The sequence below is a fragment of the Neophocaena asiaeorientalis genome, unplaced genomic scaffold (assembly GCF_003031525.2).
Source record: "Neophocaena asiaeorientalis asiaeorientalis breed wild unplaced genomic scaffold, Neophocaena_asiaeorientalis_V1.1 scaffold922, whole genome shotgun sequence".
NCBI classification, from domain to species: Eukaryota; Metazoa; Chordata; class Mammalia; order Artiodactyla; family Phocoenidae; genus Neophocaena; species Neophocaena asiaeorientalis.
The window spans coordinates 7,493-35,269 of record NW_020171828.1 but is presented as its reverse complement, the minus strand read 5'-3'; the positions used below and the strand labels follow the sequence as shown (position 1 = coordinate 35,269).

Below are 27,777 nucleotides of genomic sequence, written 5' to 3'. Positions count from 1 at the left end.
TAACATAATATTGTAACTCAACTACAGTTAAATTTTGAAAAAAAGAAAAAAAGAAAGTTATATATTTGGTAGATTTCCAAGCATCATATGAAAGTAAAGAATTTCCAGCCAACGGGAAGGGAGAAGAAAGAAAACTATTTGAAAACACAAAGACCTTTATCTTGCCTTAAAGCAGAACACTATCATAGCAAAGTATGAAAATGAATAAATATATGAAAATTCATGTTAAAATTGGGATATCAATAAAGAGAAGAGAAAATAACAAAACAAACTGTAAAAGGCATCAAAGTGGCCTCTACTCATTTCATTTTCCTTACAACTTATAAATGCCATCACAATTCTGAAGAGACTGGACTTGAGTGAAAGTTTTTTATTATGAAGACATAGGTCTAAGAACAGAAGGATAATCATGTACCAGCTTACAGTTCCTTGTAAAAGTAATAACATGAAAAATTAGTAGAAAATGAACATCTGAAAAGTGATCTGTAATCTGAAAAGGTTAAGCAATTTCCCCTGTAACTTAATTTTGACCATTTTTGCTGAATCACTTTTGCATATTTAGTTGAAGAGAGCATTTAATTTTTCTATTGTAATTAATAACATAATATGTCCTTCAGAGCTTGGCATATTCTTTAAGAATCATCTGAAGCTTCTGGCTCAACAGGATGTTCCCTCTGGCCTTCAGTCTGCCACTAAAGAATGCCTAGAAAGGAGAGAGGGAAAGACAGAACCAACCTTTACCATGTCACATTGTATTTCTTTTTTAAAAAGATCATTGCTTAGACTGAATACAATTGAGTTAATAACTCTGGACAACAAAGGCAACTTTTATCTAGCAATGATAGTTCAATGATTATAGATAACACCCGTATTTTTAGATATCTAAGAAAAAATAAAGACTCCTTGTGTATTTTAGAAAACCATAGAATAATTTATCTGAATTGACAGATCTGGGAATTCTGCTTCAACCTATGCTTCTGGCTTTAGCCTATATTCTTAAATGTGAATTTAAGACCATATGAATAAAAGGCTTTACTGTATTACTAACAATAAAAACACTGAGTTCAGAACTTCCAAAAGTAGATTTAAATATTTATTATATCTTCATGAAACAGAAGGCCATATAATGGCAAAATAAGATAGTGTAACAAAGTAGTGAATAGATCCTGGGCTGTAGCATCAGAATGCCTGGGTTAAAATCTAGGCTCTGCCACTAAATGCAAGGTGAGCTTGGACAAATTACTTAACCTCTCTGAGCTCTGGCCTCCTTATCTATAAAGGGCATGACAACAGCACCTAAATAGCAGCTTTGTTGTATGAGTTAAATGAAACAGTGTGAAAAGTGCTTAGCCTAGCATTCGACATGTGGAAGGAGCTATTAAGCTCATTATTACCAAGCAAAAGACTATAATGTCAAAACATTAAGAGCTCCTGTACCACTTTTTTTCTGACCTGACAATAGAAACTTGTGCAAGTTCTCCCCCCGGTGTCAAGTTCCCTATCAGTAAGATTAAAATGATAAAACACAATATAGCTTACTGAGAAAATAACATACGGAATATGAAGTAAAAAAGAAGTCTCTAGATTTTTAGCTAGATTGAAAAAATAGTAATATCCATGTACATGTAACATTACAAAGCAGCCTCACAAATAAAATATCACTTGAGAAGCACAGCCATCAACCTGAAGTGGGCATATCAGCAAAAGAGAAATTCAAAAGCTTAAAAACCTACTCAAGGCCACAGAGCCAACAAAAAGTGGGCCAGGACTAAACACGGGTGTTCTCTGCTTAATAATATCTCCTGCTTATTAACTAGCAACAACTTAATTTCAGAAGTGAATCCTTACCAACTGCAGGAAAAGCAAAAACTGCTCAAACTTTTTATCCCAAAAATACTGCAGGAGAATTTCATTCAATCAGGTTCAAGTGCTAAGCATTCAAACTAGAGACTGGAATTTTAAAACTAAGACAGCTTTCACTGTACAGTTACAGAAATGATGGTCTGCGACTCCTGCAGAGTCAGTTCTTAGACGGGCTTGCCAGGTGATACAGTCTGAGAGGGACTTACAACCTAAAATAAAAACACCAACTTCCGGGCTTCCCTGGTGGCGTAGTGGTTGAGAGTCTGCCTGCCGATGCAGGGGACACGGGTTCGTGCCCTGGTCTGGGAGGATCCCACATGCCGCGGAGCAGCAGGGCCCGTGAGCTATGGCTGCTGAGCCTGTGCATCCGGAACCTATGCTCCGCAACGGGAGAGGCCAAAACAGTGAGAGGCCCGCGTACAGCAAAACAAAACAAATTCCTTGAAGTAAATATACCAATATTTGATGGTTGTTATTTGAGTGGAAGAATTTTGTACATAAATCTTTGTTCCTATCTGTTTTCTTAGGATTCCTAGAAGAAGAATTACTAAATCATGGCGTTTCTTAAATAAGTTTCTTGACCATGCTTCCATATCACCACAGTTTCCAAACCGTGCACCTCAGTGCACTGGGGCACTACACCAAACTCCAACAGACACTACAGAATATTTTAAATTTTTGAAGGAAACACAGTGACATTGGTCAAACACAACATGAAAACTACCCTTGTTTGGATCTAACTACTTAATGAACTGAACCATTAGGTATTTCTTTTGGCCTAGGAGTGCCACGCAAAAAGTGCTGAGGCAGTAAGTGGCCATAAAGGAAGAAAGTCAGTGAAACTCTGCCATAGTGCTTTCCAGAAAGACTGTTAAATTAATATTCCTTCTAGCTACGTGTGAATCCCCTTATCCCAACCTTAATAATACTGCTTTCTTAATCTTTGAAAATCTGAGGCAAAAATGACATGCTTTAATTTGCATGTTTTAGATACTGGGAAAAATTAATAGTTTTTCTCATGTATGTTAGTCATACCTATTTCTTTCATTAATTACTGGTTCATGTCATTTGCCCATTCTTTATATTGAGGTCTTTGTGTTGTCCAGAATTTTTATAGGTTATTAACACCAATATACTATGTATCATCATTTTATTTTTCCCCAGGTTTATGGCATATCTTATGGAGTCTGACATGCAGAAGTTTTTAATTTCTACGTAGCCTAAACTACTGCTATTGAGCTTATGTTCCTTATGTTCCTTATATCCTTGCTTTAATCTACTCAAGTATTAATTGAGCATCTACATTACACTAGGCAATATTCTATGCTAGGAAAGAGACATCTCTCCCTGTTCTCATGGAGCTAACATTACAGTAGGAGAGTCAAAAAGTAAAATGTAAACAAGTAATTAAAGCCTGTTATAAATGCTATGAAGGAGGCTACTTAGATAATATAATAGGAGGGAACTACTTTGGATGAAACAAAAGCCAGCCATGCAAAAAGATGGGAATAGAAATTCCAGAAAAGGCAAATAAATAGACATTGAAGGGGTAAACATTGATGGGAAGGAACTAAGAGGAGAGGCAACGTAAATTGAATTAGCATTGTAAGTGATGAGGCAAGCAGTGCAGGATGAAGCTGGGAAGATAAGCAAGGGAAACTTCACATACAATATAATAACATGTAGCTTGGATTTTATCCAAGTGCAAAAGTAAATCTTGGAGGTTTTTATCAGGTGGAATGACCTATAATCTGATTCACAGTTTTAAAAGATTACTCCAGCTCCTGTATGGAGAACAGATTGGTGGAAAAGCAAGACTAAAAGCACTAAGACCAGTCAGGAAGCCAGGTGAGAGATGATGGAGGCTTGGATCAGGATGATAACCCTAGTGATGAAGAGAAGAAAATGAACTCAAGATGCGTTCTGGAGAAAGAACAAGCAGGATTAAGGACAGAAAGGATAGCGGTGAAGAAGGAAGCCAAGACAATTCTTACATTACTGAGCATACTAATTTGGGTAGATAGATCATGGTGCCATTTCCTGAAAACAAAAAGAATGGGGGAAAAAAGCTCAATCACAAGTTCAAAGTTGGACATAGTAAGATGTGCCATCAGAGACACAAGTGAAGAGCTGGTTATACCACTATGGAACTCAGAGAAGATGCTGAGTGAGACATTTAAATCTGCAAGTTGTCAGCATGTAGATGACTCTAAATACCACAGGATGGATGGACTCATTTAAGAAGAGTGTTAGTTAGAGAAGAGCCCTGAAATGAGCCCTGAGAAACACCAAAACTCAACAGTTGGGGGTAAAAGAGGACAACACCAAAGGTGATTAGGAAGAGCCAAAGGTGGAGAAAGCAAAACAGGAGAATAAGGTATCATGAAAGCCAAGGGATAAGATTATTTCAAGAAGTTGGTGGTTAACTGAGTTGAATGTTACTGAAAGCCTGAGAAAGATGTAGATAGAGAAATATTTACTGGATTTAGCAATATAGGTTATCAAAAGAACTTCACAAAAACATTATCAGTGGAGTAACAGATGTGGAAGTCAGATAAGAGAAGGCAGAAGAGCAGTCAAGACAGAATTTTTAAACTTTTGCTGCCCACTAAAGTAGCCACTAGCCCATGCAGCTATTGAGTACTTGAAATATGATTAGCCCTGGCTAGGATGTATTGTAAGTATAAAATACACACTGGATTTTAAAGATTTTTTTTAAAGAAGGATATAAAATATCCCATTAATATTTAATATTGATTACATGTTAAAATATTTGAATGTATTAGGTTAAATAAAATATATTAAAATTAATTTTACCTGTTTCAAGTTTTAATTTATTTTGATTTTTTTTTAAGTATAGTTGATTTACTGTGTTATGTTAATTTCTGCTGTACAGCAAAGTGATTCAGTTATACATATATATACATTCTTTTTTTTTATATATTCTTTTCCATTATGGTTTATCATAGGATATTGAATACAGTTCTCTGTGCTACATAGTAGGACCTTGTTGTTTATACATTCTATATATAATAGCTTACATCTGCTCACCCCAACCTCCCACTCCATCCCTCCCCCAACCCCCTCCCACTTGGCAACCACCAGTCTGTTCTCTATGTCCATGATTCTGTTTCTATTTCATGGGTAGGTTCATTTGTGTCATATTTTAGATTCCACATTTAAGTGACATCATATGGTATTTTCTTTCTCTTTCTGACTTACTTCACTTAGTATGATAATCTCTAGTTGCATCCATGTTGCTGCAAATGCATTATTTCATTCTTTTTTATAGCTGAGTAGTATTGCATTGTATACACCACATCTTCTTTATCCATTCGTCAATGGACATTTAGGTTGTTTCCATGTCTTGGCTATTGTAAATGGTGCTGCTATGAACATAAGGGTGCATGAATCTTTCTGAATTATAGTTTTGTTGGGATATATGCCCAGGAGCATGATTGCTGGATCATATGGTAATTCTATTTTTAGTTTTATAAGGAACTTCCATACTGTTTTCCACAGTGGCTGCACCAACTTACATTCCCACCAACAGTGTAGGAGGGTTCTATTTTCTCCACACCCTCTCCAGCATTTGTTATTTATAGACTTTTTAATGATGACCATTCTGACCAGGGTGAGGTGATACCTCACTGTAGTTTTGATTTACATTTCTCTAAGAGTTAGCAATGTAGAGCACCTTTTCATGTGCCTGTTGGACATCTGTATTTCTTCTTTGAAGAACTGTCTATTTAGGTCTCTGCCCATTTTTCCATTGGGTTGTTTGTTTTTTTGTTGTTGAGTTGTATGAGCTGTTTGCATATTTTGGAAATTAAGTCCTTGTCATTTGCACCATTTGCAAATATTTTCTCCCATTCTGTAGGTTGTCTTTTCGTTTTGTTTATGGTTTCCTTTGCTGTGCAAAAGCTTGTAAGTTTGATTAGGCCCCATTTGTTTATTTTTGTTTTTATTTCTATTGTCTTGGGAGACTGACCTAAGAAAACATTGGAACAATTTATGTCCGAGAATGTTTTGCCCATGATCTCTTCTAGGAGTCTTATGGTGTCACATCTTATGTTCAAGTCTTTAAGCCATTTTGAGTTTATTCGTAACCTTTTTTTTAATGTGGCTACTAGAAAATTTTTAATTACTTATGTGGCTCACATTCTATGTCAATTCAACAGTGCTGGTTTAGACAATTCTTTTGTGAAAAGGAACAGAGAAATGATATGGTATGCTGGATGGGGATCTGATATCAAGACAGAGTGTTTGCTTTAAAATCAAGATGTTAGCTTGCCTCTATGCTGTAGGACAATTATGTAGTAGAATAGGAGAGAATGATGCAGAAAAAAGTGGAAAGGAGAAGAAGCAATGACTTTGAGTAGATACCTGGATGAGAAGTGAAGAAGTCTTTGACAGGAAGAGGGAGACTTCCTTCAGTGTAATGTATAGGAAGAAAAGAAGACAGGTGCAGATGCTGACAAAATAGATCTGGTGATGGGAAAGTGAATATTTTCATTTGAAAGTCTTTTTTTTCTCCCAAAGAACATGAGAAAGATCATCAGCTGAAAATGAAAGAGAGGTAGGCATGGGGGAGTTTTGAGAAGACAGGTATGAAATACTCATCTCAGACAACAGGAATGGAGGCTTAGTGGAAAATCACAGTAAGATTGCTAGACAGTGTGTAGAGACTATTTGAGACTTCTAATCAAAATTTTAAAGGGAAGCCAATTTGTCTAGTTGTATGGCTTTTCTCCTGGCGTCTTCATCTATTCAGGTACAGATGCAAAGATGGCAGAGAGTAGGGTTAAAATAGAGTGGAGTTTTCCAGGCAAATAAGATGAGAGAGGTACAAGGGAGATGAGGGTATTTTCAAGGGAGACACTCCGATGGACCATGGAATCTAAGCTGAACAAGAAGAGAAGACAGAAGGGAGCTGATGGATAGAAAGTGGTGTTGTCAACAAACCGGAGGTCTCTGTGAAGCTCAACAGCAGTAGCAGGAATAACAAAACAAGTTAATGAAACTGTAGGTGACGGCATTGGAAAATGGTGATGTTCTGTAACAGATACTGGAAGTTGTACATATTATGCTCCCAATAAAGACAAAAGCTGATGTAGAATGGAGTAAAATTAGAAATAATATCAATAAACTAAGAGTCATCTGTTAGAGAAGTCACTTTTACAAATCCTGAAGGAAGCCATCAAGGTTGACAAGAGTTGATGCAGAGAGAGAGAGACAGAGAGAGAGAGACTGTACACTGGGATATAAGGTCTTTGATAACTGAAGAATAGTGATGACAGATAGCACTGAGGTGAGGCAGGACGTAATTGAGCAAAATGAGTTTAGAAAACCCCTAATATTAAATTAGAACTTCTCTAAGGACTGTCACCAAGAATAATAAACACCTAGGTTTTCATCAAGTTTTGCTTCTGCTTTAATTTTTTTACATTTAATTCCATCCTATATGGTACTGACTAAGGTATATGGAATGACATAAAGCACTACCATTTCCTATGCAACTGCCCAGTACCATTCACTGAATAATCCATTCCCCCCCAAAAGGTCTGATATTCCTAGCAATTATATAAATGTTTCTGTAAATCCTACATTTAATCTTTATGTATAAGCACCTCAAATATATCTTAAAAAAGAACTCTTAATTAGCCACTCAGCAGCCACAATGACCTTTAAAAATCAGATGTCACTCCACAGCTCAATACTTCCTATCACACAAGATCTAAACTGTCTTGCCAACATCTACAAGGTCCTGTGTGATCTATGCCATGCCTACCTCTCCCTGATCGCCTCCTGCCTGTCTCCCCACTGGCCTTCTCACAGTTATAGTATCCAATGAGCTGAGCTACCGGTGCCTCCAGCCTTGGTGCTAGTTGTTTCTTTAGCCTTATGGCTCCTTCTCTCACTTTGTTCAGGTCTCTGTCAAGCATTTTTGGACAATCCGATCTAAAATAGTTCCTCTATCCTGTTACACTCTAATCCAGGGGTTGGCAAACTACAGCCTAGGGGCCAAAACAAGTCTGCTGCCTGTTTTTGTAAACTAAGTTTTACTGGAACTCAGCCACATCCATTTGTTTACATATTATCCATGGCTACTTTAACTCTACAATGGCAGAACTGAGTAGGTGCAACAGAGACCATCTGACCTGCAAAGCTTAGAATATATTTACTAGGGGACCCTGTACAGAAAAAGTTTGCCAACCACTGCGATAACCCATTACTCTGACTTATTTTTCTTCATACCTGAAATTATACTTCTTTTCCATTTCCCTCTAGAACTAAGCTCTACCCAGAAGGGGCACTGTCTTGTTCAGCCACATCTAGCACCTGAATAAAACGAGGTACGAAATAAATTCCTGGGAAGGAATTAACTGAGGGCTCACTCAGCACCATGCATTATTCTAAGCTCTTCATGTATATTATTGGATTTAGTTATCATAACAATCCTATGGGATTATCACAATTCATTTTACAATGAGAAAATTAAGGCTTAGAGAGTAGGTGGCAGAGCTAAGATTCAAACTTAGATTTATCTGATGCCAAAGAACGTATTTTTAACCACTATACTACTTTACAATTCTTTTAAAATTAGTCTTTTTATCCAGGAAAATTGAACATTTTCTCCCTTATTCAAATTGCTCTGTTCCTTGTAAAATTGCAGTTTTCTGCAAATAAGCCCTGTGCTTTTTCTTGTTAGGGTAGTCGTTGGTACTTTGTAGTTTGGGTAGTGATTACAAACAAATTTTTAAAATTATACCCTCTAGTTGGTTTTGCTGCTATGTGAAAGCTATTTTTAAATAATTATTGTGCATTCAACCACTTGTTTGAACTCTTCTGGTCTAAGAATCAATCAGTTGATTCTCGTGGGATTTCTAGCTACATAATCATTCATGTTTTCTACTCCATTCAAATTGCTACATCTAATTTTGTGTGTTTGTGGACTAGCCATAGGTTTCAGAACAATATTACCTCATAATGGCCAGCAAAGGCACTCTTGTTTCAATCATGATTTTCCACTGAAATGTCTCTAAATGTTTTACCTTCAGTAAGACACTGGCTATTATGTTCCATCCTTCTATTTTCAGTTTTCAATGACGATTAAGACAAGTTGTTAATTTTATATATCAGGAAAGAATGTCTAATTTTATGAAATATCATATGGTTTTTCAACTCTGAACTAACAATATATTAAAAGGTCTAGATGTGGGTTTTACATTGTTTATCTGCTAAAGAATTCCATCTAAAAATTTAATTTTAAAAATCAGTTGAAAAACTCCATTAGAAAAATATATGAGCTGTCAATCTGAATACTGCTATCAACTCTGTCTTTCCTCAGAGTTGCAAGATATGTCTTGTAAGTCAGAATTTTGGAGTCAGCCAAAAAACTGCAATTGTCAAATAGGAAGCAATAATGACAAATAAATGAACATTTTAAGAACTTTACCTTCTGAGGATCAAGCTTGCCCAAGACTACTTCCATGAAATCTTCATCTGAAAGCGTGATGGTTACATCAGCAGAATCTTTTGCAGGGCCTTGATACACTTTTCCAGAACCATTTTTTAGGTCAATAGCTGGGAAAAATAGGAAGAAACAAATGTCTGTCATTTTTTTCTTCACAATATGAGAATAAAATAAACCAAATAAATGCAGACATTTTTATAGTTTCCAAGTTACTGTGGTACTTATTCTATTGGGTTGGCCAAAAACTCGTTTGGGTTTTTCTGTAAGATATGGAAGACCCGAACAAACTTCTTGGCCAACCCAATACATTATATATTACCTATCACTTAGAAAAAAATTTTAAATCCTTGATTTTTTGAGATGTCCTCTTTATAAAGAATATGATCTTCAAAATAGTCAAATCAATAATAGTCTTTCTTTATTGAAGAAGTTTACACAACAGATATGTCTGAAATGTGAATCAATGTAGAATAATATAAGGAAGTTAAGTGGTTGGAAGTTATATGGTTAAGGCCTTTAGATTCAAATAAAGACTCTGTAGTCAACAAAGGAAGAAAACTGAATTTTAAAACAACTGCATATTGGTTGGGGTGGGGGAAGGGAACGCACACTCTAATTACCTTTCAAAAACCTGAATTCATCAAAGGTTCTGTCATATGAATTAAACGACAGTCAAATTAAATTTTAAAAAGTATTCTAATTAGTTTGCTATAATTTATTTATAAAATGTTTATTGCCCTAATTGTGAAGAAACGTTAAAATTAAGATCTTTTCCCTTAAATGTTTTTGACAGAAGGATTAAGTCTCCCAGAAACAGGCTGGGTAACTGGAAAAACTATTAGATTTGCCTTCATTGCTCTCTAACAGAGCTTTATGTTAAAGTTACATTTTAGAAAGTTTTAATTGTCTCATATATGACTGAGACCAGTCATCCAGGAAGGTAATTCCACTCATCCAGCTTCAGCCTCTTGAATGTGCTTTCTCTGCTACTGCGAAGAAGCTATGATTGCATCACTCTCCCTAAGAGTGTCAGGAAACTCCCAATTTAGGACCAAGGAAAAGCTACACACACGTAAGCAAAACCATGCATTCTGCTTAGCCAAGCCCTACTCCAAAGAGAAAATTAAGTCACTCCCATTGTCCAAAGCAGAGAATCTTGCCAACTAAACTAAAAAATAATAACATGACTATGACGGTTACCTAGGAAGGAGTAAGAGTGAGAAGAAGACCTTTTTGCTTTTTATGCTTCATTCACTCACTTCACTGTTAAGTTTCTTCTATGGGTGTCAGACAATGTACAAGGTACTAAAAGTAAGGCATGAAGAACAAAGGCTCTGTTCTTATTGGTGCACACATATTACAAATGTGTTTTTATGTATTATTTGTATAGTTAAAAAGAAAGGTAGAAAAAGAGAGGGAGGAAGGCAGGCAGGGAGGGAGCAGGGAGAGAATAACGGGCGGGGGTCAGAGGGCAGAAAGGAAAGACTAAAGAAAAGCAAACCTCTGGCATTCAACAGACATGATTTTAATCCTTCACAAGTAAGTGTAAGGACCACTGTATGTACTAGTCTTGCTCAGGAATAAAACTGGACTCACGCATCTTAATACTTCAGTGTGGAATAAGTCTGTTAGCTAATGAAGGCCCTTCTAATGAAGGGCTGTCTACCTGCCCTCTCACTCACTTGGTTTTACGTGCTGCTTCACAGCCATGACTCTTATGAAGCAATAAAACATTTTTTCTGTGGAAAGCTAATAACCTAGTGCTGGTAAAAGAGAAGAGGGCTAAAAGGGGGAAGTTCTTAGGAAGAATACAGAAATTTGGGGTAAAGGAGTGAAACTCCCCATTCCACAGTGACTCAAGTCATGGTTACAAATGGCTCCTGTGGGAGGATCATCATCCACCACCATCACCTTAGGTTTACAGATACCTGTCAGGTCATGGGTAACCTAATTGAAATGAAGAAACAAGCTATATGTATTTTCTTTTTGTGTCAGAATGTATTTTAAAAGCTTTATGAATTATTTTAGCTCAGTATTTATATAATCATTAATGCACTGAAAAAGTCCAAAAATTTTCAGTTATACTTTACAGAATTTAATGGGGGAGAGAAAGGTGTTAAATGAGAACATATATTTGGACTTAGAGACCTTTGAAGGTTTTAGAATATATACCTTACAAATTACAACACTCTTACCAAAGTGGGTGTACAAGGAACATACCTCAACTTAATAAAAGCTATTTATGACAAACCCACAGCCAACATAATATTCAATGGTGAAAAGCTGAACGCCTTCCTGCTAAAATCTGGAACAAGACAAGGATGACCACTCCTATGCAACATAGTACTGGAAGTCTATTCAGCATTCAGACAAGAAAAAGAAATAAAAGGTATCCACATTAGAAGGAAAGAGGTAAAACTGTCACTGTATGCAGATGACATGATACTACATGATATACTACATGATACAGAAAACCCTAAAAATTCCACACAAAAACTACTAGAACTGATAAACAAATTCAGCAAGGTAGCAGGATACAAGATTAACATACAGTTGCATTTCTTTACACTAACAATGAAATATCAGAAAGGGAAAGTAAAAAAAAAAACAATCCTTTTTAAAATCGTATCAAAAAAATAAAAAACTTAGGAATAAACCTGACCAAGGAGGTGAAAGGCTCATATGCTGAGAACTGTAAAACACTGATAAAGGAAATGGAAGATGATTTAAAGAAATGGAAAGATATCCCATGCTCTTGGATTGGAAGAATTAATATTGTTAAAATGGCCATACTACCCAAAGCAATTTACAGACTTAACACAATCCCTATCAAATTACCCATGACATTTTTCACAGAACTAGAACAAATAATTCTAAAATTTATATGGAACCATAAAAGACCCAGAATTGCCAAAGCAATCCTGAGGAAAAATAACAAAGCAGGAGGCATAACCCTCCCAGACTTCAGACAATACTATAAAGCAACAGTAATCAAAATGGCATGGTACTGGTACAAAAACAGATATACAGATCAGTGGAACAGAAGAGAGCCCAGAAATAAACCCACACATCTATGGTCAATTAATCTTTGACAAAGGAGGCAAAAATATACAATGGAGAAAAGATAGTCTCTTCAGCAAGTGGTGTTGGGAAAGCTGGACAGCTGCATGTAAATTAATGAAGTTAGAACACACCCTCACACCATACACAAAAATCAACTCAAAATGGCTTAAAGACTTAAGTATAAGACATGACCAGAAAACTCTTAGAAGAGAGCATAGGCAAAACATTCTCTGACATAAATTGTACCAATGTTTTCTTAGGTCAGTTTCCCAAGGCAAAAGAAACAAAAGGAAAAATAAATAAATGGAACCTAATCAAACTTATAAGCTTTTGTACAGCAAAGAAAACCATAAACAAAATGAAAAGATAACCTCCACACTGGGAGGAAATATTTACAAACAATGCGATAGACAGGCTTAATTTCCAAAATATACAAACAGCTCATACAATTCAATATCAAAAAAAAAAAAAATTCAAAAAAATGGGCATAAGACCCAAATAGACATTTCTCCAAAGAAGACATACAGATGGCCATTAAGCACATGAAAAGTTGCTCAACACTGCTAATTATTAGAGAAATGCAAATCAAAACTACAGTGAGGTATCACCTCACACCAGTCAGAATGGCAATCATCAAAAAGTCTACAAATAATAAATGCTGGAGAGAGGGTGTGGAGAAAAAGGAACCCTTCTATACTGTTGGTGGGAATGTAAAATGGTGCAGCCACTATGGAGAACAGTATGGAGGCTCCTTAAAACACCAAAAATAGAGTTACCATATGATCCAGCAATCCCACTCCTGGGCATAATTCCGGAAAAAATTCTAACTGGAAAAGATACATGAACCCCAATATTCATAGTAGCACTATTTACAACAGCCAAGACATGGAAGCAACCTAAATGTCCATCAACAGATGAATGGATAAAGAAGATGTGGTGTGTGTATATACACACATCCACACACACACACACATACACACACACACACACACACAATAGACTACTACTCAGCCATAAGAATGAAATAATGCCATTTGCAGCAACATAGATGGACCTAGAGAATATCATACTAAGTGAAGTAAGTCAAACAGAGAAAGACAAATATCATATTATATCATTTATATGTGGAATCCAAAATATGAACTTATTTACAAAACAAAAACAGACTCACAGACAGAAAACAAACTTACAGTTACCAAACGAGGAAGAGGGGAGGGGATAAATTAGGAGCTTGGGATTACCAGATACAAACATATAGATATAAAATAGGTAAACAACAAGCCCTACTCTTTCACACAGGGAACGGTATTCTGTATCTTGTAATAAGCTATAATGAAAAAGAATATATATATGTGTATATACATATGTATATGTGTGTGTGTATATATATATATATATATAGAATATATATATATATATATATATATATATATAACTGGATCACTTTGCTGTACACCACAAAGAAAACACTGTAAATTAACTGTATGTCAATTAAAAAGAAAAGTATAGATCCAGTAAACAAACTAACCTAGGGATGTCATGTATTAAATAAATAAATAAATACATAAACAGATAAGCTATATATCTATTGTATACATTGTACAACACAGGAAATATATTTTATAATAACTATAAATGAAATATAACCTTTAAAAGTTGTGAATCGCTATGTGGTAAACCTGAAATTTATACAATATTGTACATCAACTATACCTCAATAAAAAAATTTTATTTTATAATAAATAATAGATAGTGTTATAGATTTTACTCAACAGGACGACCTTGCTACAATATTCTGATTTCAGCTCCCAAAACAGCTGAAGAAGTCTACAATGTCTCTCTTTCTGATTCTTTTTTATTTCATTAATATTTTGCACATCAGTATGGATAAGAAGGTGCAAGTGAGCATTCCAAGATCTGGGCTTCCTTCCCAAAAGCACCTCACTGAGGCCCACCCTCTGGTTTCTTATGCATGTCAAGGGGCTACATCTCTCCATTACACACTCTTGTTCCCCAGAGAAGAGGAAGGGTCCTCGCCCAGGCAGCCCTCCTGCTCCTAGATGATCAAGCATGACAGGCCTCAGAGAGGCCTAACCTCGAAAGACACAGCTAAGACTCCTCCTCCTCCACAGCCAAAACCAACACTGACACCAGAACTCTCCCCATTCTCTCTAGACTCACACTAATTTGGTTTTTAACAATCCTGACACAGACACACATTCTGCCCAGAGATTCATTGCTGGTGTTGTTTGGATGGCAAGATGGGGGAAGGAGCAGGGAAGATGGGCATGGTCCAGGATCTTTGGGTTTGACATGCATCTTCCAGGCCACTGAGCCCAAACCCCTTGGTTCCTAGACTTGTTCAAGGCCTATCACTTGTGTAACTCCAGTTCCATAGGTGAACTAAGGAGCTGAGCCTGCTCTCTGTAAACAGGTTTGGATCTGCCATAATGCAAACATGACTGGGACAACTAACAGCAATTTAAAATACCAAGAATTTGGTGATTAACTGTTCAGCAAAACATTTTTAAAACTGCTTGTAAAAAAAAAATTAGGTATTCCCTAAGTCAGAGCATTCAATCATCTATTTTATGTCATTAAGCACCAAGATGCAAAAGAGGGATACCAACATGGAATCATCTTCTAAAATAAGCCAAACACCTAGATACTTTCTACTGCTGCCAGCTACTCTGATTTAGCTCAGTGACACAAAGATGGTGAGAAAACAACCAGAATTGAAAAAAGTTACACAGCTGAGAATCAGCTCAAATAAAAGACAGGCAGATAACCAAAGATAATGATGAACCCTTTCAGAGAAAGCTTCAAGATCCAATTTGATTGTTAGCTTTGATAAATTTGGACCTGAAGAAGAGATGATAAAACAAACAAAAGCCACAAGCATCAATTACAAGTAGTTATTAACAGGTTTCTAATATTCCCATTTTTCTGGTGAAAATACAAGAAAAAACCTTTTGCCTACGTTAATTAAAGGTAATTATTAAATGTAAGCACATTTTCTAATACTTTCTACAAGGAAAGTGATACTAAGATAAGGAGAAAATCTTAGTTGGTTATTGACACTATATTGAAGGAAATTACGCTATTTGCCAGAGTGAATCACTTGTATACTTTACAAATCTCTACAGAGTTCTTTTCTGCCTACTGTGAGACACATAATTCCATCACGTTTTTTCTCTTATAGATCGCATTCCTTTCCTTCACCAGTATCCTCAAAAATCCTGTGTTTTATATTTATAACTCAACTTCTAATATAGTTTCATCTATAGGGGAAAACGTTGAATTCCATCATGAATAGATAGAAAGAAGGAAGGACAGAAAATAGAAAGAAAGTGATGATACCTACATATCACTGTTAATCTATGAAGTTTTTTAGGAAAAAAAATGGATACTTTGAACTTTGGGTAATTAAATACATATTACATGTTTTGGCTTCCTTTACCCCCTTCTGAATTAACCTCCTATAAGCACAAATGTCCTCCAGAAGGACAAACATCAAACTGTTAACTGTAGGTAGTGGGATTATACATCATTATTTTCTGCTCTATACTTTTATATACCAAATTTTATATAATGAAAATATACTCCCTAAAAGGAATAGCAATTGTTATGTTAAAAAGAAACTTACATTAAACCAAAATCAATTGAACAAAACTTCAAAATGTTTCCTAGGAATATGTAATAGAAGATGGTCTCAAAAAGTTTTAGTTGATTTAGAGATACATTTTAATTTTTTTGGTCTCAGTGAGCATTTACAGTGATCTTTAATTGTAATGAGAAATAAAAAAGTCTGATTTACAAGGTACTTAGGCACTCTAAAATAGTAATCTCAGAATAAAAATAATGAGAATCTACAAAACAGTAGTTTCTACTGTGCAAGTAAAATCACAAACCTAAAGATTTTTTCCTTTAAAAAAAAGTCTGTATAGACAGATTATCTGCATGATATGTGGTATACAAATAATGAATGAAGATGGTTCATACCATCAGTTGTGGGACTTGAGAAGCACAGCCTACAATCCTTGCTTTCAGGTACCACCATAGTATACTACATCTCATACACTAGCCTACAGTCCCCAGAGAAGGATTACAACCAGGTTTGAGATGGGCCTGAAAGTTAACATGGTCCTGGAGTGTAAAACAATCACAGGTCACTTCCAGGAGTCCCTCAGCATTCCAGGGACGCTTGGCCAACCTTAACTACACAGGATCCCATTGTACTTCACAGTTATGAAGGATGGGGAAAATCCATGAGCTAAAAACTATACTGGATACTCCCTGTACCACATTAGTAGACAGATTCAAGGGACCACAGCTGCTTGACTACAAATGAAAGGATCCTGTCCCTTGGGACCTCAAGACAAAAAAACACGAGAAATCAAGAAGTTTCAGTGAACATTCACTGATACACCATTTTTCTCCAACAACTCTAGAGATCGGAATACTCCATAACATAAACCTAAGGTTAGAATACTCTATAAAGAAAGAATATTCTACCAGTCAAAGTAAGGCTAGAACACTTTATAATATAAAGGTAAAGAAATGATGGTCAGCGTTCATTAATAGCATGCTTCATGATTCAAAATATGAATAGCGCTCAGCTATGGAATAAATGTTTGTTTCTCCAAAATCCATACGTTGAAGCCCTAATCTCCAAATAATGATGGTATTTGGAAATGGGGCCTTTGGGAGGTAATTAGGTTTAGGTGAGATCATGAGAGTAGAGCCTCCATAATGGGGTTAGTGTCCTTAGAAGAACAGACATGAGAGAGATGATCTTTCTCTCTGCCTTGTGGGGAAACAGTAAGGAGGCGGCCATCTGCAAACCAGAAAGAGGGTTCTCACTAGAGCCCAAACATGTTGACACCCTCACACTGTACCTTCCAGCCTCCACACTATGAGAAAATAAATTTCTGTTGTTGAACCTACCCAGTCTATAGTATATTTGTTATAGCAAACTGAACAAAGACACTCTCATTGTTAGAAGCAGTGGCCTCGCAATCTATAATTGACTGATGCTGAAGAAAGAGAATGGATATATACTCACTTCCCTTAACCTATATAGAAACAGCACAGTGAAATCTGATAAAGCCACATATTTTTCTGTCAAGACATATAGACACTGGATACTTAAAAACTTGCTAACAGATCTGGTTGATTAGCAAAGTGAGCCCACAAAAGTGCTAGTGCTTTTATTATGCAGACAGAAAAAGAAGAAAATTCTCTGATCTAGAAAATTTTTTTTACTCATCTTTAGTAATTTCATCTTACCTTCCCCCATTTCACTTTAAGAATTAAATTAAAACTGGACACTGCAATCTTTTAAGAGACCACAGCACAGAAAAGTTTGTGCCATGATTAAGAATGTAGTTACACAACAGATAAAAAAGACATGGTAGAATTTTTTTTACCCCTTTCCCTTTTTATCTTCTCTTTCTTCTTAAAATGGTACCAGAGTCCTTTTGGAGCTCCACAGAAGTGAATGGAAATGTGACTGCTTTCTCTCTGCAGCAACTTGGCTTATATTGGATGTCTTGCCAGGTTGCTAACATGGCACTCTAGTAGATAACTTCCCTAGATTAGATAAAATTAGTACCTTTGATTGCCATCTGTATAGACGAAGAAAATAATTATGATTATATACTGATAGTTAAGGTGATAATCCAAAATGTTAATTTGGAGGGAATGAAGAAAATATTTTTAAAGCTGTTAAAATATAATGAGAATTACTCAAAACTTTAAAATATTTCATTTAACCTGATGTACTTTCTTCACATTTAAGAGGAATTTGAAGATTAGTTAAAGAAGCATACGGCTAAGGTGACTGTTTAAAGTACTAATTTCAGGTGTTACAATGAAATCTTTAAAACAGATATTTTCATTTTAATTGATTCCCTTCATCTCTAAAAAACATGCATGGCTTTGGGTGCCATGGAACCCGTTATTTCCCATAAAAAAACAACTTACCAAAGAAAGTTAAGATTTACCTACCTTCAAAGAGATGGGCTTTAGTTATAACAAGGATACTTTATCTTTATTGACTAAGAGTTATCTTAAAATATTATAGAGCCAGGGACATGACTTACTCCACTTAGCTGCAGTATTTTCACCTTTAGTGATATGCCACTCAAACACAGCATTTACTTTCTTCACCACCTCTCCCCCCATATGCTGAAGGCGGCGACCTATTTCCTCAAACACAAGGGTACTCTGAAGCTCTCTACCCTAGCAAAAAGAGAAAAGTTAATTTAATTTTAGAAGTTCTGTAAAAATGACTCAAGGGGATAAAACTATTACAAAATAAAAGTGCAACAACGTGATTTTTTTTGAAAAACCTGCACATAAATAAGGGAAACTAGTTTTTTCTCACTAGGTTTCTTTCACACCTTTCCTTATATTAATTTATGTCATCCAGAACGTCACTCCTCTTAATAAAAGGATTTTACTTTTATCAAAATTCAGAAATAATATTTTACAAGTAGACTAGGAACTAACTGGATAACTTATATCCTAATTAACTTCAGCAGGAAGATACTGCATAAATCAGTCAACTACTGTGGTCTCATTTCTCTGTTTGTAAAATAGGACTAGATTACACGAAGCCTGAATTTCTGTCTAGCTCTAAAATTTCTTAAGTTTTTGATCTTAGATTCTCTTTAAAGAGATTTTAATTTTCATTCAGTTATATGATAATACGGCGAATGAAAGACAAAGATCATGGGTTTGAAAACCTCGACATTACAAAGAATATTTTGGAGACAGAAAATATATTTTTATTAAAAGTCTCAGCATGTTAATACAGAATAACACAAATGTTTTAATAAATAATACATGCTACTGTTTTTATATCTGCATTCAAAGCATTATACAAATCTTTAAATCAAGAAAAAGGTACAGGATATTTAAATTTTTAATATATTTTTCTCCCAAATACTGTTTAAGATTTCTCACTAAACAACTGATTTACTTACTCTAAAACTAGAAAATTACTTATATTCTCTTGAAAGATACCCTAGTATCCCCACAAAAAAGTTTTTTATAAAATTCGTAAGTTGTCAAAATACTCCTTTTTCTCCAAGCAGTTTTAAACTAATGTTCTCCAGTTCAAGAGTTAAGAATCTTTCATAGCTCTTAATTTACTAAAGTAGACTGAATATTCTTAAAGTGATCTTAATTGAAATTCATACATCAGGGTATGACTTGGATGTCAGTGGTTATAACCCACCTCAGATGGTGTCTTAGCTAAAACATCAGCTGTTGGCACAAGATCCACATATGCATTTGAAATGACGATGTCTCCAGTTCCTTGGATCTTATAAAGGTACAAGAGGAAAAAAAAAAACAACCAGTTCACTCCGATGATTCCAAAGAAAATACAATTTCATTGTGAAACAGTATAAAGTCTTTTAAAAGAAATTTACATTTTTCTTCATATGAAAAAGAAAATAATCCAAATTAAATAAACAGTTCATAAATTAAATATCAAGAGAAATAAACATGAAAGCTTACTGATTTAATACAAGTGTTAATTAACCCTAACTGCAGAATCAACTGGAGCCCTTTTAAAAAATATTTATGATCAGGTCCCATCTCCAAATATTCCAATTTAAATGGTCTGAGGTGGACCCTGAGCATTGGTATTTGTGGGATTTTTTTTTTTTTTTCAATATAAGTATGTTTAATGGGGAGCCAGGGTGAGAATTGCTTAATTCTTATAAATAGTAAAAGGCATGGCACAAAATCCACATGAGGTAGGGGTACGTAAAGTGTACTTGTTCGGTTAACATAGAATAAAATTGGGTAGGAACAGACCACACTCTTTTCAAAGAAATAATTCTAGCTCTTATTTCAAAAAGGAAGTGTACACAGTATAAAGTAATACTTAAATAGCCTTTTTATAAAATATTAAAGGAACTCTAATTCTAATTCCTAATACATCAACTAAAATTATTCCAGTGGTATTCTTTCATAAAAGTATGGTATTGCTACAAATGTATAGGACAATGTCTAAAACTTAAGGCAGCATTTATTAAAACTGACTTTTAACAATCAGGAAGATCATTCTCCCTTGACTACTCCCCATTATACTTCAGAAAAAAAGATCTTTCAAACAATCCTACCTCAAGGAACAAGAAAGATCTCATATAAACAGCCTAACATTATACCTAAAGCACTTAGAAAAAGAAGAACAAAAAAACCCCAAGTTAGCAGAAAGAAAGACATCATAAAGATCAGATCATAAATAAATGAAAAAGAAATGAAGGAAACAATAGCAAAGATCAATAAAACTAAAAGCCGGTTCTTTGACAAGAGAAACAAAATTGATAAACCACTAGGCCAGACTCATCAAGAGAAAAAGGGAGAAGACTCAAATCAATAGAATTAGAAATAAAAAAGGAGAAGTAACAACTGACACTGCAGAAATACAAAGGATCATGAGAGATTACTACAAGCAACTCTATGCCAATAAAATGGACAACCTGGAAGAAATGGACAAATTCTTAGAAAAGCACAACCTCCTAAGACTGAACCAGGAAGAAATAGAAAATATAAACAGACCATTCACAAGCACTGAAATTGAAACTGTGACTAAAAATCTTCCAACAAACAAAAGTCCAGGACCAGATGGATTCACAGGCAAATTCTATCAAACATTTAGAGAAGAGCTAATACCTATCCTTCACAAACTCTTCCAAAATATAGCAGAGGTAGGGACATTCCCAAACTCATTCAATGAGGCCACCATCACCCTGATACCAAAACCAGACAAAGATGTCACAAAGAAAGAAAACTACAGGCCAATATCACTGATGAACACAGATGCAAAAATCCTCAACAAAAAACTAGCAAACAGAACCCAACAGCACATTAAAAGGATAATACACCATGATCAAGTGGGGTTTATCCCAGTAATGCAAGGATTTTTCAATATACACAAATCAATGTGATAAACCATATTAACAAATTGAAGGAGAAAAACCATATGATCATCTAAATAGATGCAGAAAAAGCTTTCGACAAAATTCAACACCCATTTATGAAAAAAGCTCTCCAGAAACAAGGCATAGAGGGAACTTACCTCAACATAATAAAGGCCATATATGACAAACCCACAGCCAACATCATTCTCAATGGTGAAAAACTGAAACCATTTCCACTAAGATCAGGAACAAGACAAGGTTGCCCACTCTCACCACTATTATTCAACATAGTTTTGGAAGTTTTAGCCACAGCAATCAGAGAAGAAAAAGAAATAAAAAGAATACAAATTGGAAAAAAAGAAGTAAAACTGTCACTGTTTGCAGATGACATGATACTATACACAGAAAAGATGCTACCAGAAAACTACCAGAGCTAATCAATGGATTTCGTAAAATAGCAGGATACAAAATTAATGCACAGAAATCTCTTGCATCCCTACACACGAATGATGAAAAATCTGAAAGAGAAATTAAGGAAACACTCCCATTTACCACTGCATCAAAAAGAATAAAATACCTAGGAATAAACCTGCCTAAGGAGACAAAAGACCTGTATGCAGAAATCTATAGGAGACTGATGAAAGAAATTAAAGATGATATAAACAGATGGAGAGATATAACATGTTCTTGGATTGGAAGAATCAATATTGTGAAAATGACTATACTACCCAAAGCAATCTACAGATTCAGTGCAATCCCTATCAAACTACCAATGGCATTTTTCACAGAACTAGAACAAAAAATTTCACAATTTGTATGGAAACACAAAAGACCCCGAATAGCCAAAGCAATCTTGAGAAAGAAAAACGGAGCTGGAGGAATCAGGCTCCCTGACTTCAGACTATACTACAAAGCTACAGTAATCAAGACAGTATGGTACTGGCACAAAAACAGAAATATAGATCAATGGAACAGGATAGAAAGCCCAGAGACAAGCCCACACACATATGGTCACCTTATCTTTGATAAAGCGATAGCCTGAAGTGATAGCTGAAGTGATATCACTGAAGTGATAGCCTCTTCAGTAAGTGGTGCTGGGAAAACTGGACAGCTACATGTAAAAGAATGAAATTAGAACACTCCCTAACATCATACACAAAAATAAACTCAAAATGGATTAAAGACCTAAAGGTAAGGCCAGACACTATAAAACTCTTAAGAGGAAAACATAGGCAGAACACTCTACGACATAAATCACAGCAAGGTCCTTTTTGAGAAATGGAAATAAAAACAAAAATAAACAAATGGGACCTAATGAAACTTAAAAGCTTTTGCACAGCAAAGGAAACCATAAACAAGATGAAAAGACAACCCTCAGAATGGGAGAAAATATTTGCAAACGAAGCAACTGACAAAGGATTAATCTCCAAAATACACAGGCAGCTCATGCAGCTCAATACCAAAAAAACAAACAACCCAATCCAAAAATGGGCAGAAGACCTAAATAGACATTTCTCCAAAGAAGATATACAAATTTCCAACAAACACATGAAAGGATGCTCAACATCACTAATTATTAGAGAGATGCAAATCAAAACTACAATGAGGTATCCACTCACACTGGTCAGAATGGCTATCATCAAAAAATCCAAAAACAATAAATGCTGGAGAGGGTGTGGAGAAAAGGGAACCCTCTTGCACTGCTGGTGGGAATGTGAATTGGTACAGCCACTATGGAGAACAGTATGGAGGTTCCTTAACAAACTAAAAACAGAACTACCATACAACCCAGCGATCCCACTACTGAGCATATACCCTGAGAAAACCATAATTCAAAAAGAGTCATGTACCACAATGTTCACTGCAGCACTATTTAGAATAGCCAGGACATGGAAGCAACCTAAGTGTCCACCGACAGATGAATGGATAAAGAAGATGTGCCACATATATACAATGGAATATAAACTGTTATTATTGTTGGTGGTGGTACTTAAACTGCTCGACACAAACCATCAATGTAGTACAAATGATCAGGCCAAAAAGTATCACCCTGGTCAATTGTATTAACAAAAATAATCTGTAAAAAACTTATAAAAGGCTGATTGCACATCCTTTTAGTATTTTACCTGAGCACTGCTAACAGCCTCACCCCAAAATTATTTAACTCTATAGGGAGATATACTGTCTTGTTACTATTAATTAAGCCCAGACTCTGTGACCTAAGATGTTAATTTGTGGGTTTTTGTGTGATCAAAATGCACCCGATTTCTGTCCAGTAGGAAATATAACCATAACAGATATGGTTTTACTGTTTTATAGGACAATTGACTAGTTTTGTCTCTAACTCGGCAAAATTATTTTAGAATGCTTTCCCTGTTGGACCACATAAACCCTGTTGTTCTAGTTCTCCTCTGAACCAGTTTTATCATCTTGCTAGCTCCCTCGTTAAGGAATTAAATAAATTTTCATCACATTTTCATTTTATATCTGTCTGAGAGTCATGCCTTTAATTTTCTGAAGATTATATTCTGACAACAACTTGAATGAGGGGTTGAGCCAAAAAGATATGGTTGGTTGGGTTTTCAGAAATGCTATGTAGGACAGGCACCAATTTAGCTGAGAATAGAAAATAGCTTCTTTTCGGCCAGAACAGCCATCTTCCGGTAATTCACCAAAATGACCAACACAAAGGGAAAGAGGAGGGGCACCCGCTACATTTAGAAAACATGGAGCTGCTCCTTTGGCCACATACATGCGAATCTACAAGGTGGTATTATAGATATCAAGGGAACGGGCACTGTTCAAAAAGGAATGCCCCACAAATGTTACCATGGCAAAACTGGGAGAGTCTACAATGTTACCCAGCATGCTGTTGGCATCATTGTAAACAAACAAGTTAAGGGCAAGATTCTTGCCAAGAGAATTAATGTGCGTATTGAGCATGTTAAGCACTCTAAGAGCCAAGATAGCTTCCTGAAACTAGTGAAGGAAAATGATCAGAAAAAGAAGGAAGTCAAAGAGAAAGGTACTTGGGTTCAGCTGAAGCACCAGCCTGCTCCACCCAGGGAAGCACACTTCATGAGAACCAATGGAAAAGAGTCTGAACTGCTGGAGCCCATTCCCTATGAATTCATGACATGATGTGGGTAAAGAAAATAAAAAACCTGGACTGTAAAAAAAAAAACAGAAAATAAAAAGCAAGGTACAGAGGCATCTTATTTTCAATTAAAAGTTACCACTGATTTTTTTTTAAAAACTTTCTAAGTTTTATATCATATCCATAGTAATAACCAAAAGTATGCTAGGATGGAACAGAATTATAGGATACAGTGAAGAGGGTAACAAAACAATGTACCTCTAACTACATTATTCATACCTTGGTTTGGAAATGGATTCTACTTCCTTCCTTCCACATCTCAGTTTGTAGAGTTTGTCCTGGATATACTGGTTTTGCAAAACGAACCTTTAAAAGAAATGTGTTTTAGGGTTAAAAATGTTTTAATATGAAACTTTTCCACTTTGCAGGGGGGGTGGAATTTGAGGAGGAGGTTGGAGAGCATAAAAGGAAGAAACAGAGACTGGACTATACTTAAATTCATAAAAATAGTAACATGATACAATTAGTAGAGAAAGGATATAGTTAGTAAAAGTTAATTCTTTGTCTTTCAAAGTATAGAACCAATAAATAGTTTAATCTTGACAAATCAAAACACAGAAGAAAAATCATATTAAGTAGAGTTATATAGGTAACCACCAGAACAACTTAACAGAAGCAGTTAAAAGTGGCACTAATTAAGTCTGAGGAATAAGATGTGGGGTTGTTGTATAGGACAGAATAATTACACTTTTTATTTCCTAATTTTCTATACTATTTTATTTGCTCTGTATACATATTATTGGCTGATTTTTAAAATAATTATAATAATAACTATAAAATAGTTATAATAATGACAATAATCAGTGTTATCAAAGGCAAGACATCAGAAAATAAATTTCCACTGCTGCATGGATCACAAACTGATAAAAGCTTTTGGAGCTATTTGACACTGCCTTAAAGTTTTGTTTCTTTTTTTTTTTAAGTATATGTCTTTCGATTTATGCAAAATTGTGCAGAGTCAGTTTTCTTTGTAATTTATAATGGATGAAAACTTGAAGCCAACTTAAAAGTGCAAAACTAGGGCTTCCCTGGTGGTACAGTGGTTAATAATCCGCCTGCCAATGCAGGGGACACGGGTCCAAGCCCTGGTCCAGGAAGATCCCACATGCCGCAGAGCAACTAAGCCCGTGCGCCACAACTACCGAGCCTGTGCTCTAGAACCCGCGAGCCACAACTATTGAGCCCACGTGCTATAACTACTGAAGCCCGCACACCTAGAGCCTGTGCTCCGTAGCAAGAGAAGCCACCGCAATGAGAAGACCATGCACTGCAACGAAGAGTAGCCCCTGCTCACCGCAACTAGAGAAAGCCCGCACACAGCAAGGAAGACCCAATGCAGCCAAAAATAAATAAAGTGACCACAAAAAAAAAAGTGCAAAACTAAAATCAATATGCAGCCAACATACTGATATAGGTGCATGTTTATTAGAGTTCAAATGCAGCCACTTAACATTTTCAATTAAGTTAAGGCAAATTATAAAACAGTAAAAAAATGAATAAATAAATTTTTAAAGGTAAATCTCGAGTTTTTGTTAAGGCATATATGCTGCTATATGTATGTCCCTAACTATTTATAAAACAATCAAATTAATCTGTTAAAAGTATAACTGTATATAAAATCCTTCATGATGCATGTATAATAGAGGCATTTATAGCTACAAAAAGAAAACTTGCTGATTGCCAAGTCAATGAAATAACAAAAATAATAACTTCAGTATAGTACCTATTTTTAAGTGAAGTCACTAAGACTCCTCTAAAACTAAAAAGGAACAAGTAGTTAAATTATTAATAATTTACACACACCTTAATTGCTTTGAATCTCGACACGTCATTATCTGCAAACTGCTGTAAAACATGCCTGGCAGAAAATCCAAATGTACATAATCCATGTAATATGGGCTTGTCAAAACCTAAAAATGAGAGAGAGAATTTAGTTAGATAAAGGCACATTTCATGTTTAAAAACCAAGAACAGTTCATTCAGGACTTGAAAAATACATTTTTAAACTGCATTAGCCTGAATCATACCATCTATTTTAACACATTATTGACTGGGGGGATTTTTGCAGAAACTAACGCCTATGGCGTTAATACGTCTCCGGTCAATAATGTGTTAAGAAACATGGAAAATATTTTATAAATAATACTTCCTGGGAGAAAAATTATGAAATAAACAAAAAAAGAAAAAAAAAAGAAAGGAATGTCAGAGATCTGGGGACACAAATAATTATTTTGTTTAGCTTTGGTTGTAACCATGAAATCATCCACAGTGATTTCAATATCCATGTATGTAGATGATCCTTCTTCAACCTTTCAGTTCTTTGCTCTCCCCTCCAACGGCCTCGACCTTCATGATAACTCAGACACCCATCCCCATGGTCCTATCCTAGACCTTGCACTAGCAGGAGCTACCTTCCACCATAATCTGAATTTCATGTACACCAATTTCTGAACACTACTTCCCACCTTTCCATGTCCTTTGCATAAACATATTAGGAGAGGGCTATTTTTTAAATGTTACTTAAACTTCCAGTCATAAGTAGCGACATCTTTAAGTATTATTTAGATAACTGAGCTAATATTTTCATTGGCTCACATTATTAGCAACTCACCTGCTAAGTTAGCAAAGTCAGGATCAATGTGTAAGGGATTCCAGTCTCCACTGAGGCGGTACAAAGCAGCCTGTGGAGAAAGAATTATAAAATAAACTAGCACCCAGTGCCTTCTTAGAATACATTAAACTAAAAACAGGAAATATGGCTGGTTATTGCATAAGAAATGCATTATAATGTACCTAATAGTAGCTCTGATTAAAAAATAACTATTTCTAACAAAAAAAGATTAAGTGTAAATCAAATGCTTTTTGTAACACCTGCCACTGAAATCAGAAGGGGTGAGGACCATCAAATAATAGGATGGGAACCAAGAACTACATCTGGGAACAACACTGGTTACCACTGCCTAAGGAGAAATTCACAAAAAGGAATCCATCAATCTACTCTCATTAAAACACAATGAAGGGCTTCCCTAGTGGTGCACTGGTTAAGAATCCACCTGCCAATGCAGGGGACACGGGTTTGATCCCTGGTCTGGGAAGATCCCACATGCCACAGAGCAACTAAGCCCATGTGCCACAACTACTGAGCCTGCGCTCTAGAGCCTGTGAGCCACAACTACTGAAGCCCAAGCACCCCAACTACTGAAGCCCGCATGCCCTAGAGCCCGCGCTCAGCAACAAAGGGAAGCCACCACAATGAGAAGCCCGTGCACCACAACGAA

The 27,777-nt window shown here is 35.6% G+C and overlaps 1 protein-coding gene and 1 pseudogene across 1 annotated transcript; one reads left to right on the top strand and one right to left on the bottom strand.

Annotated features, from left to right (window-relative positions):
* LOC112396663 (peroxisomal multifunctional enzyme type 2-like) lies at nucleotides 1-27,180 on the bottom strand (the record flags this gene model as incomplete). Its single annotated transcript, XM_024740443.1, has 7 exons — nucleotides 1-703; nucleotides 9,323-9,450; nucleotides 18,508-18,646; nucleotides 19,647-19,733; nucleotides 24,719-24,805; nucleotides 26,303-26,409; nucleotides 27,111-27,180. Coding segments are annotated over 7 exons (708 nt in total), but the record flags the coding sequence as incomplete, so codon positions are not given.
* LOC112396649 (60S ribosomal protein L21-like) lies at nucleotides 24,019-24,483 on the top strand (annotated as a pseudogene).
* Nucleotides 27,181-27,777: the final 597 nt, after the last annotated feature.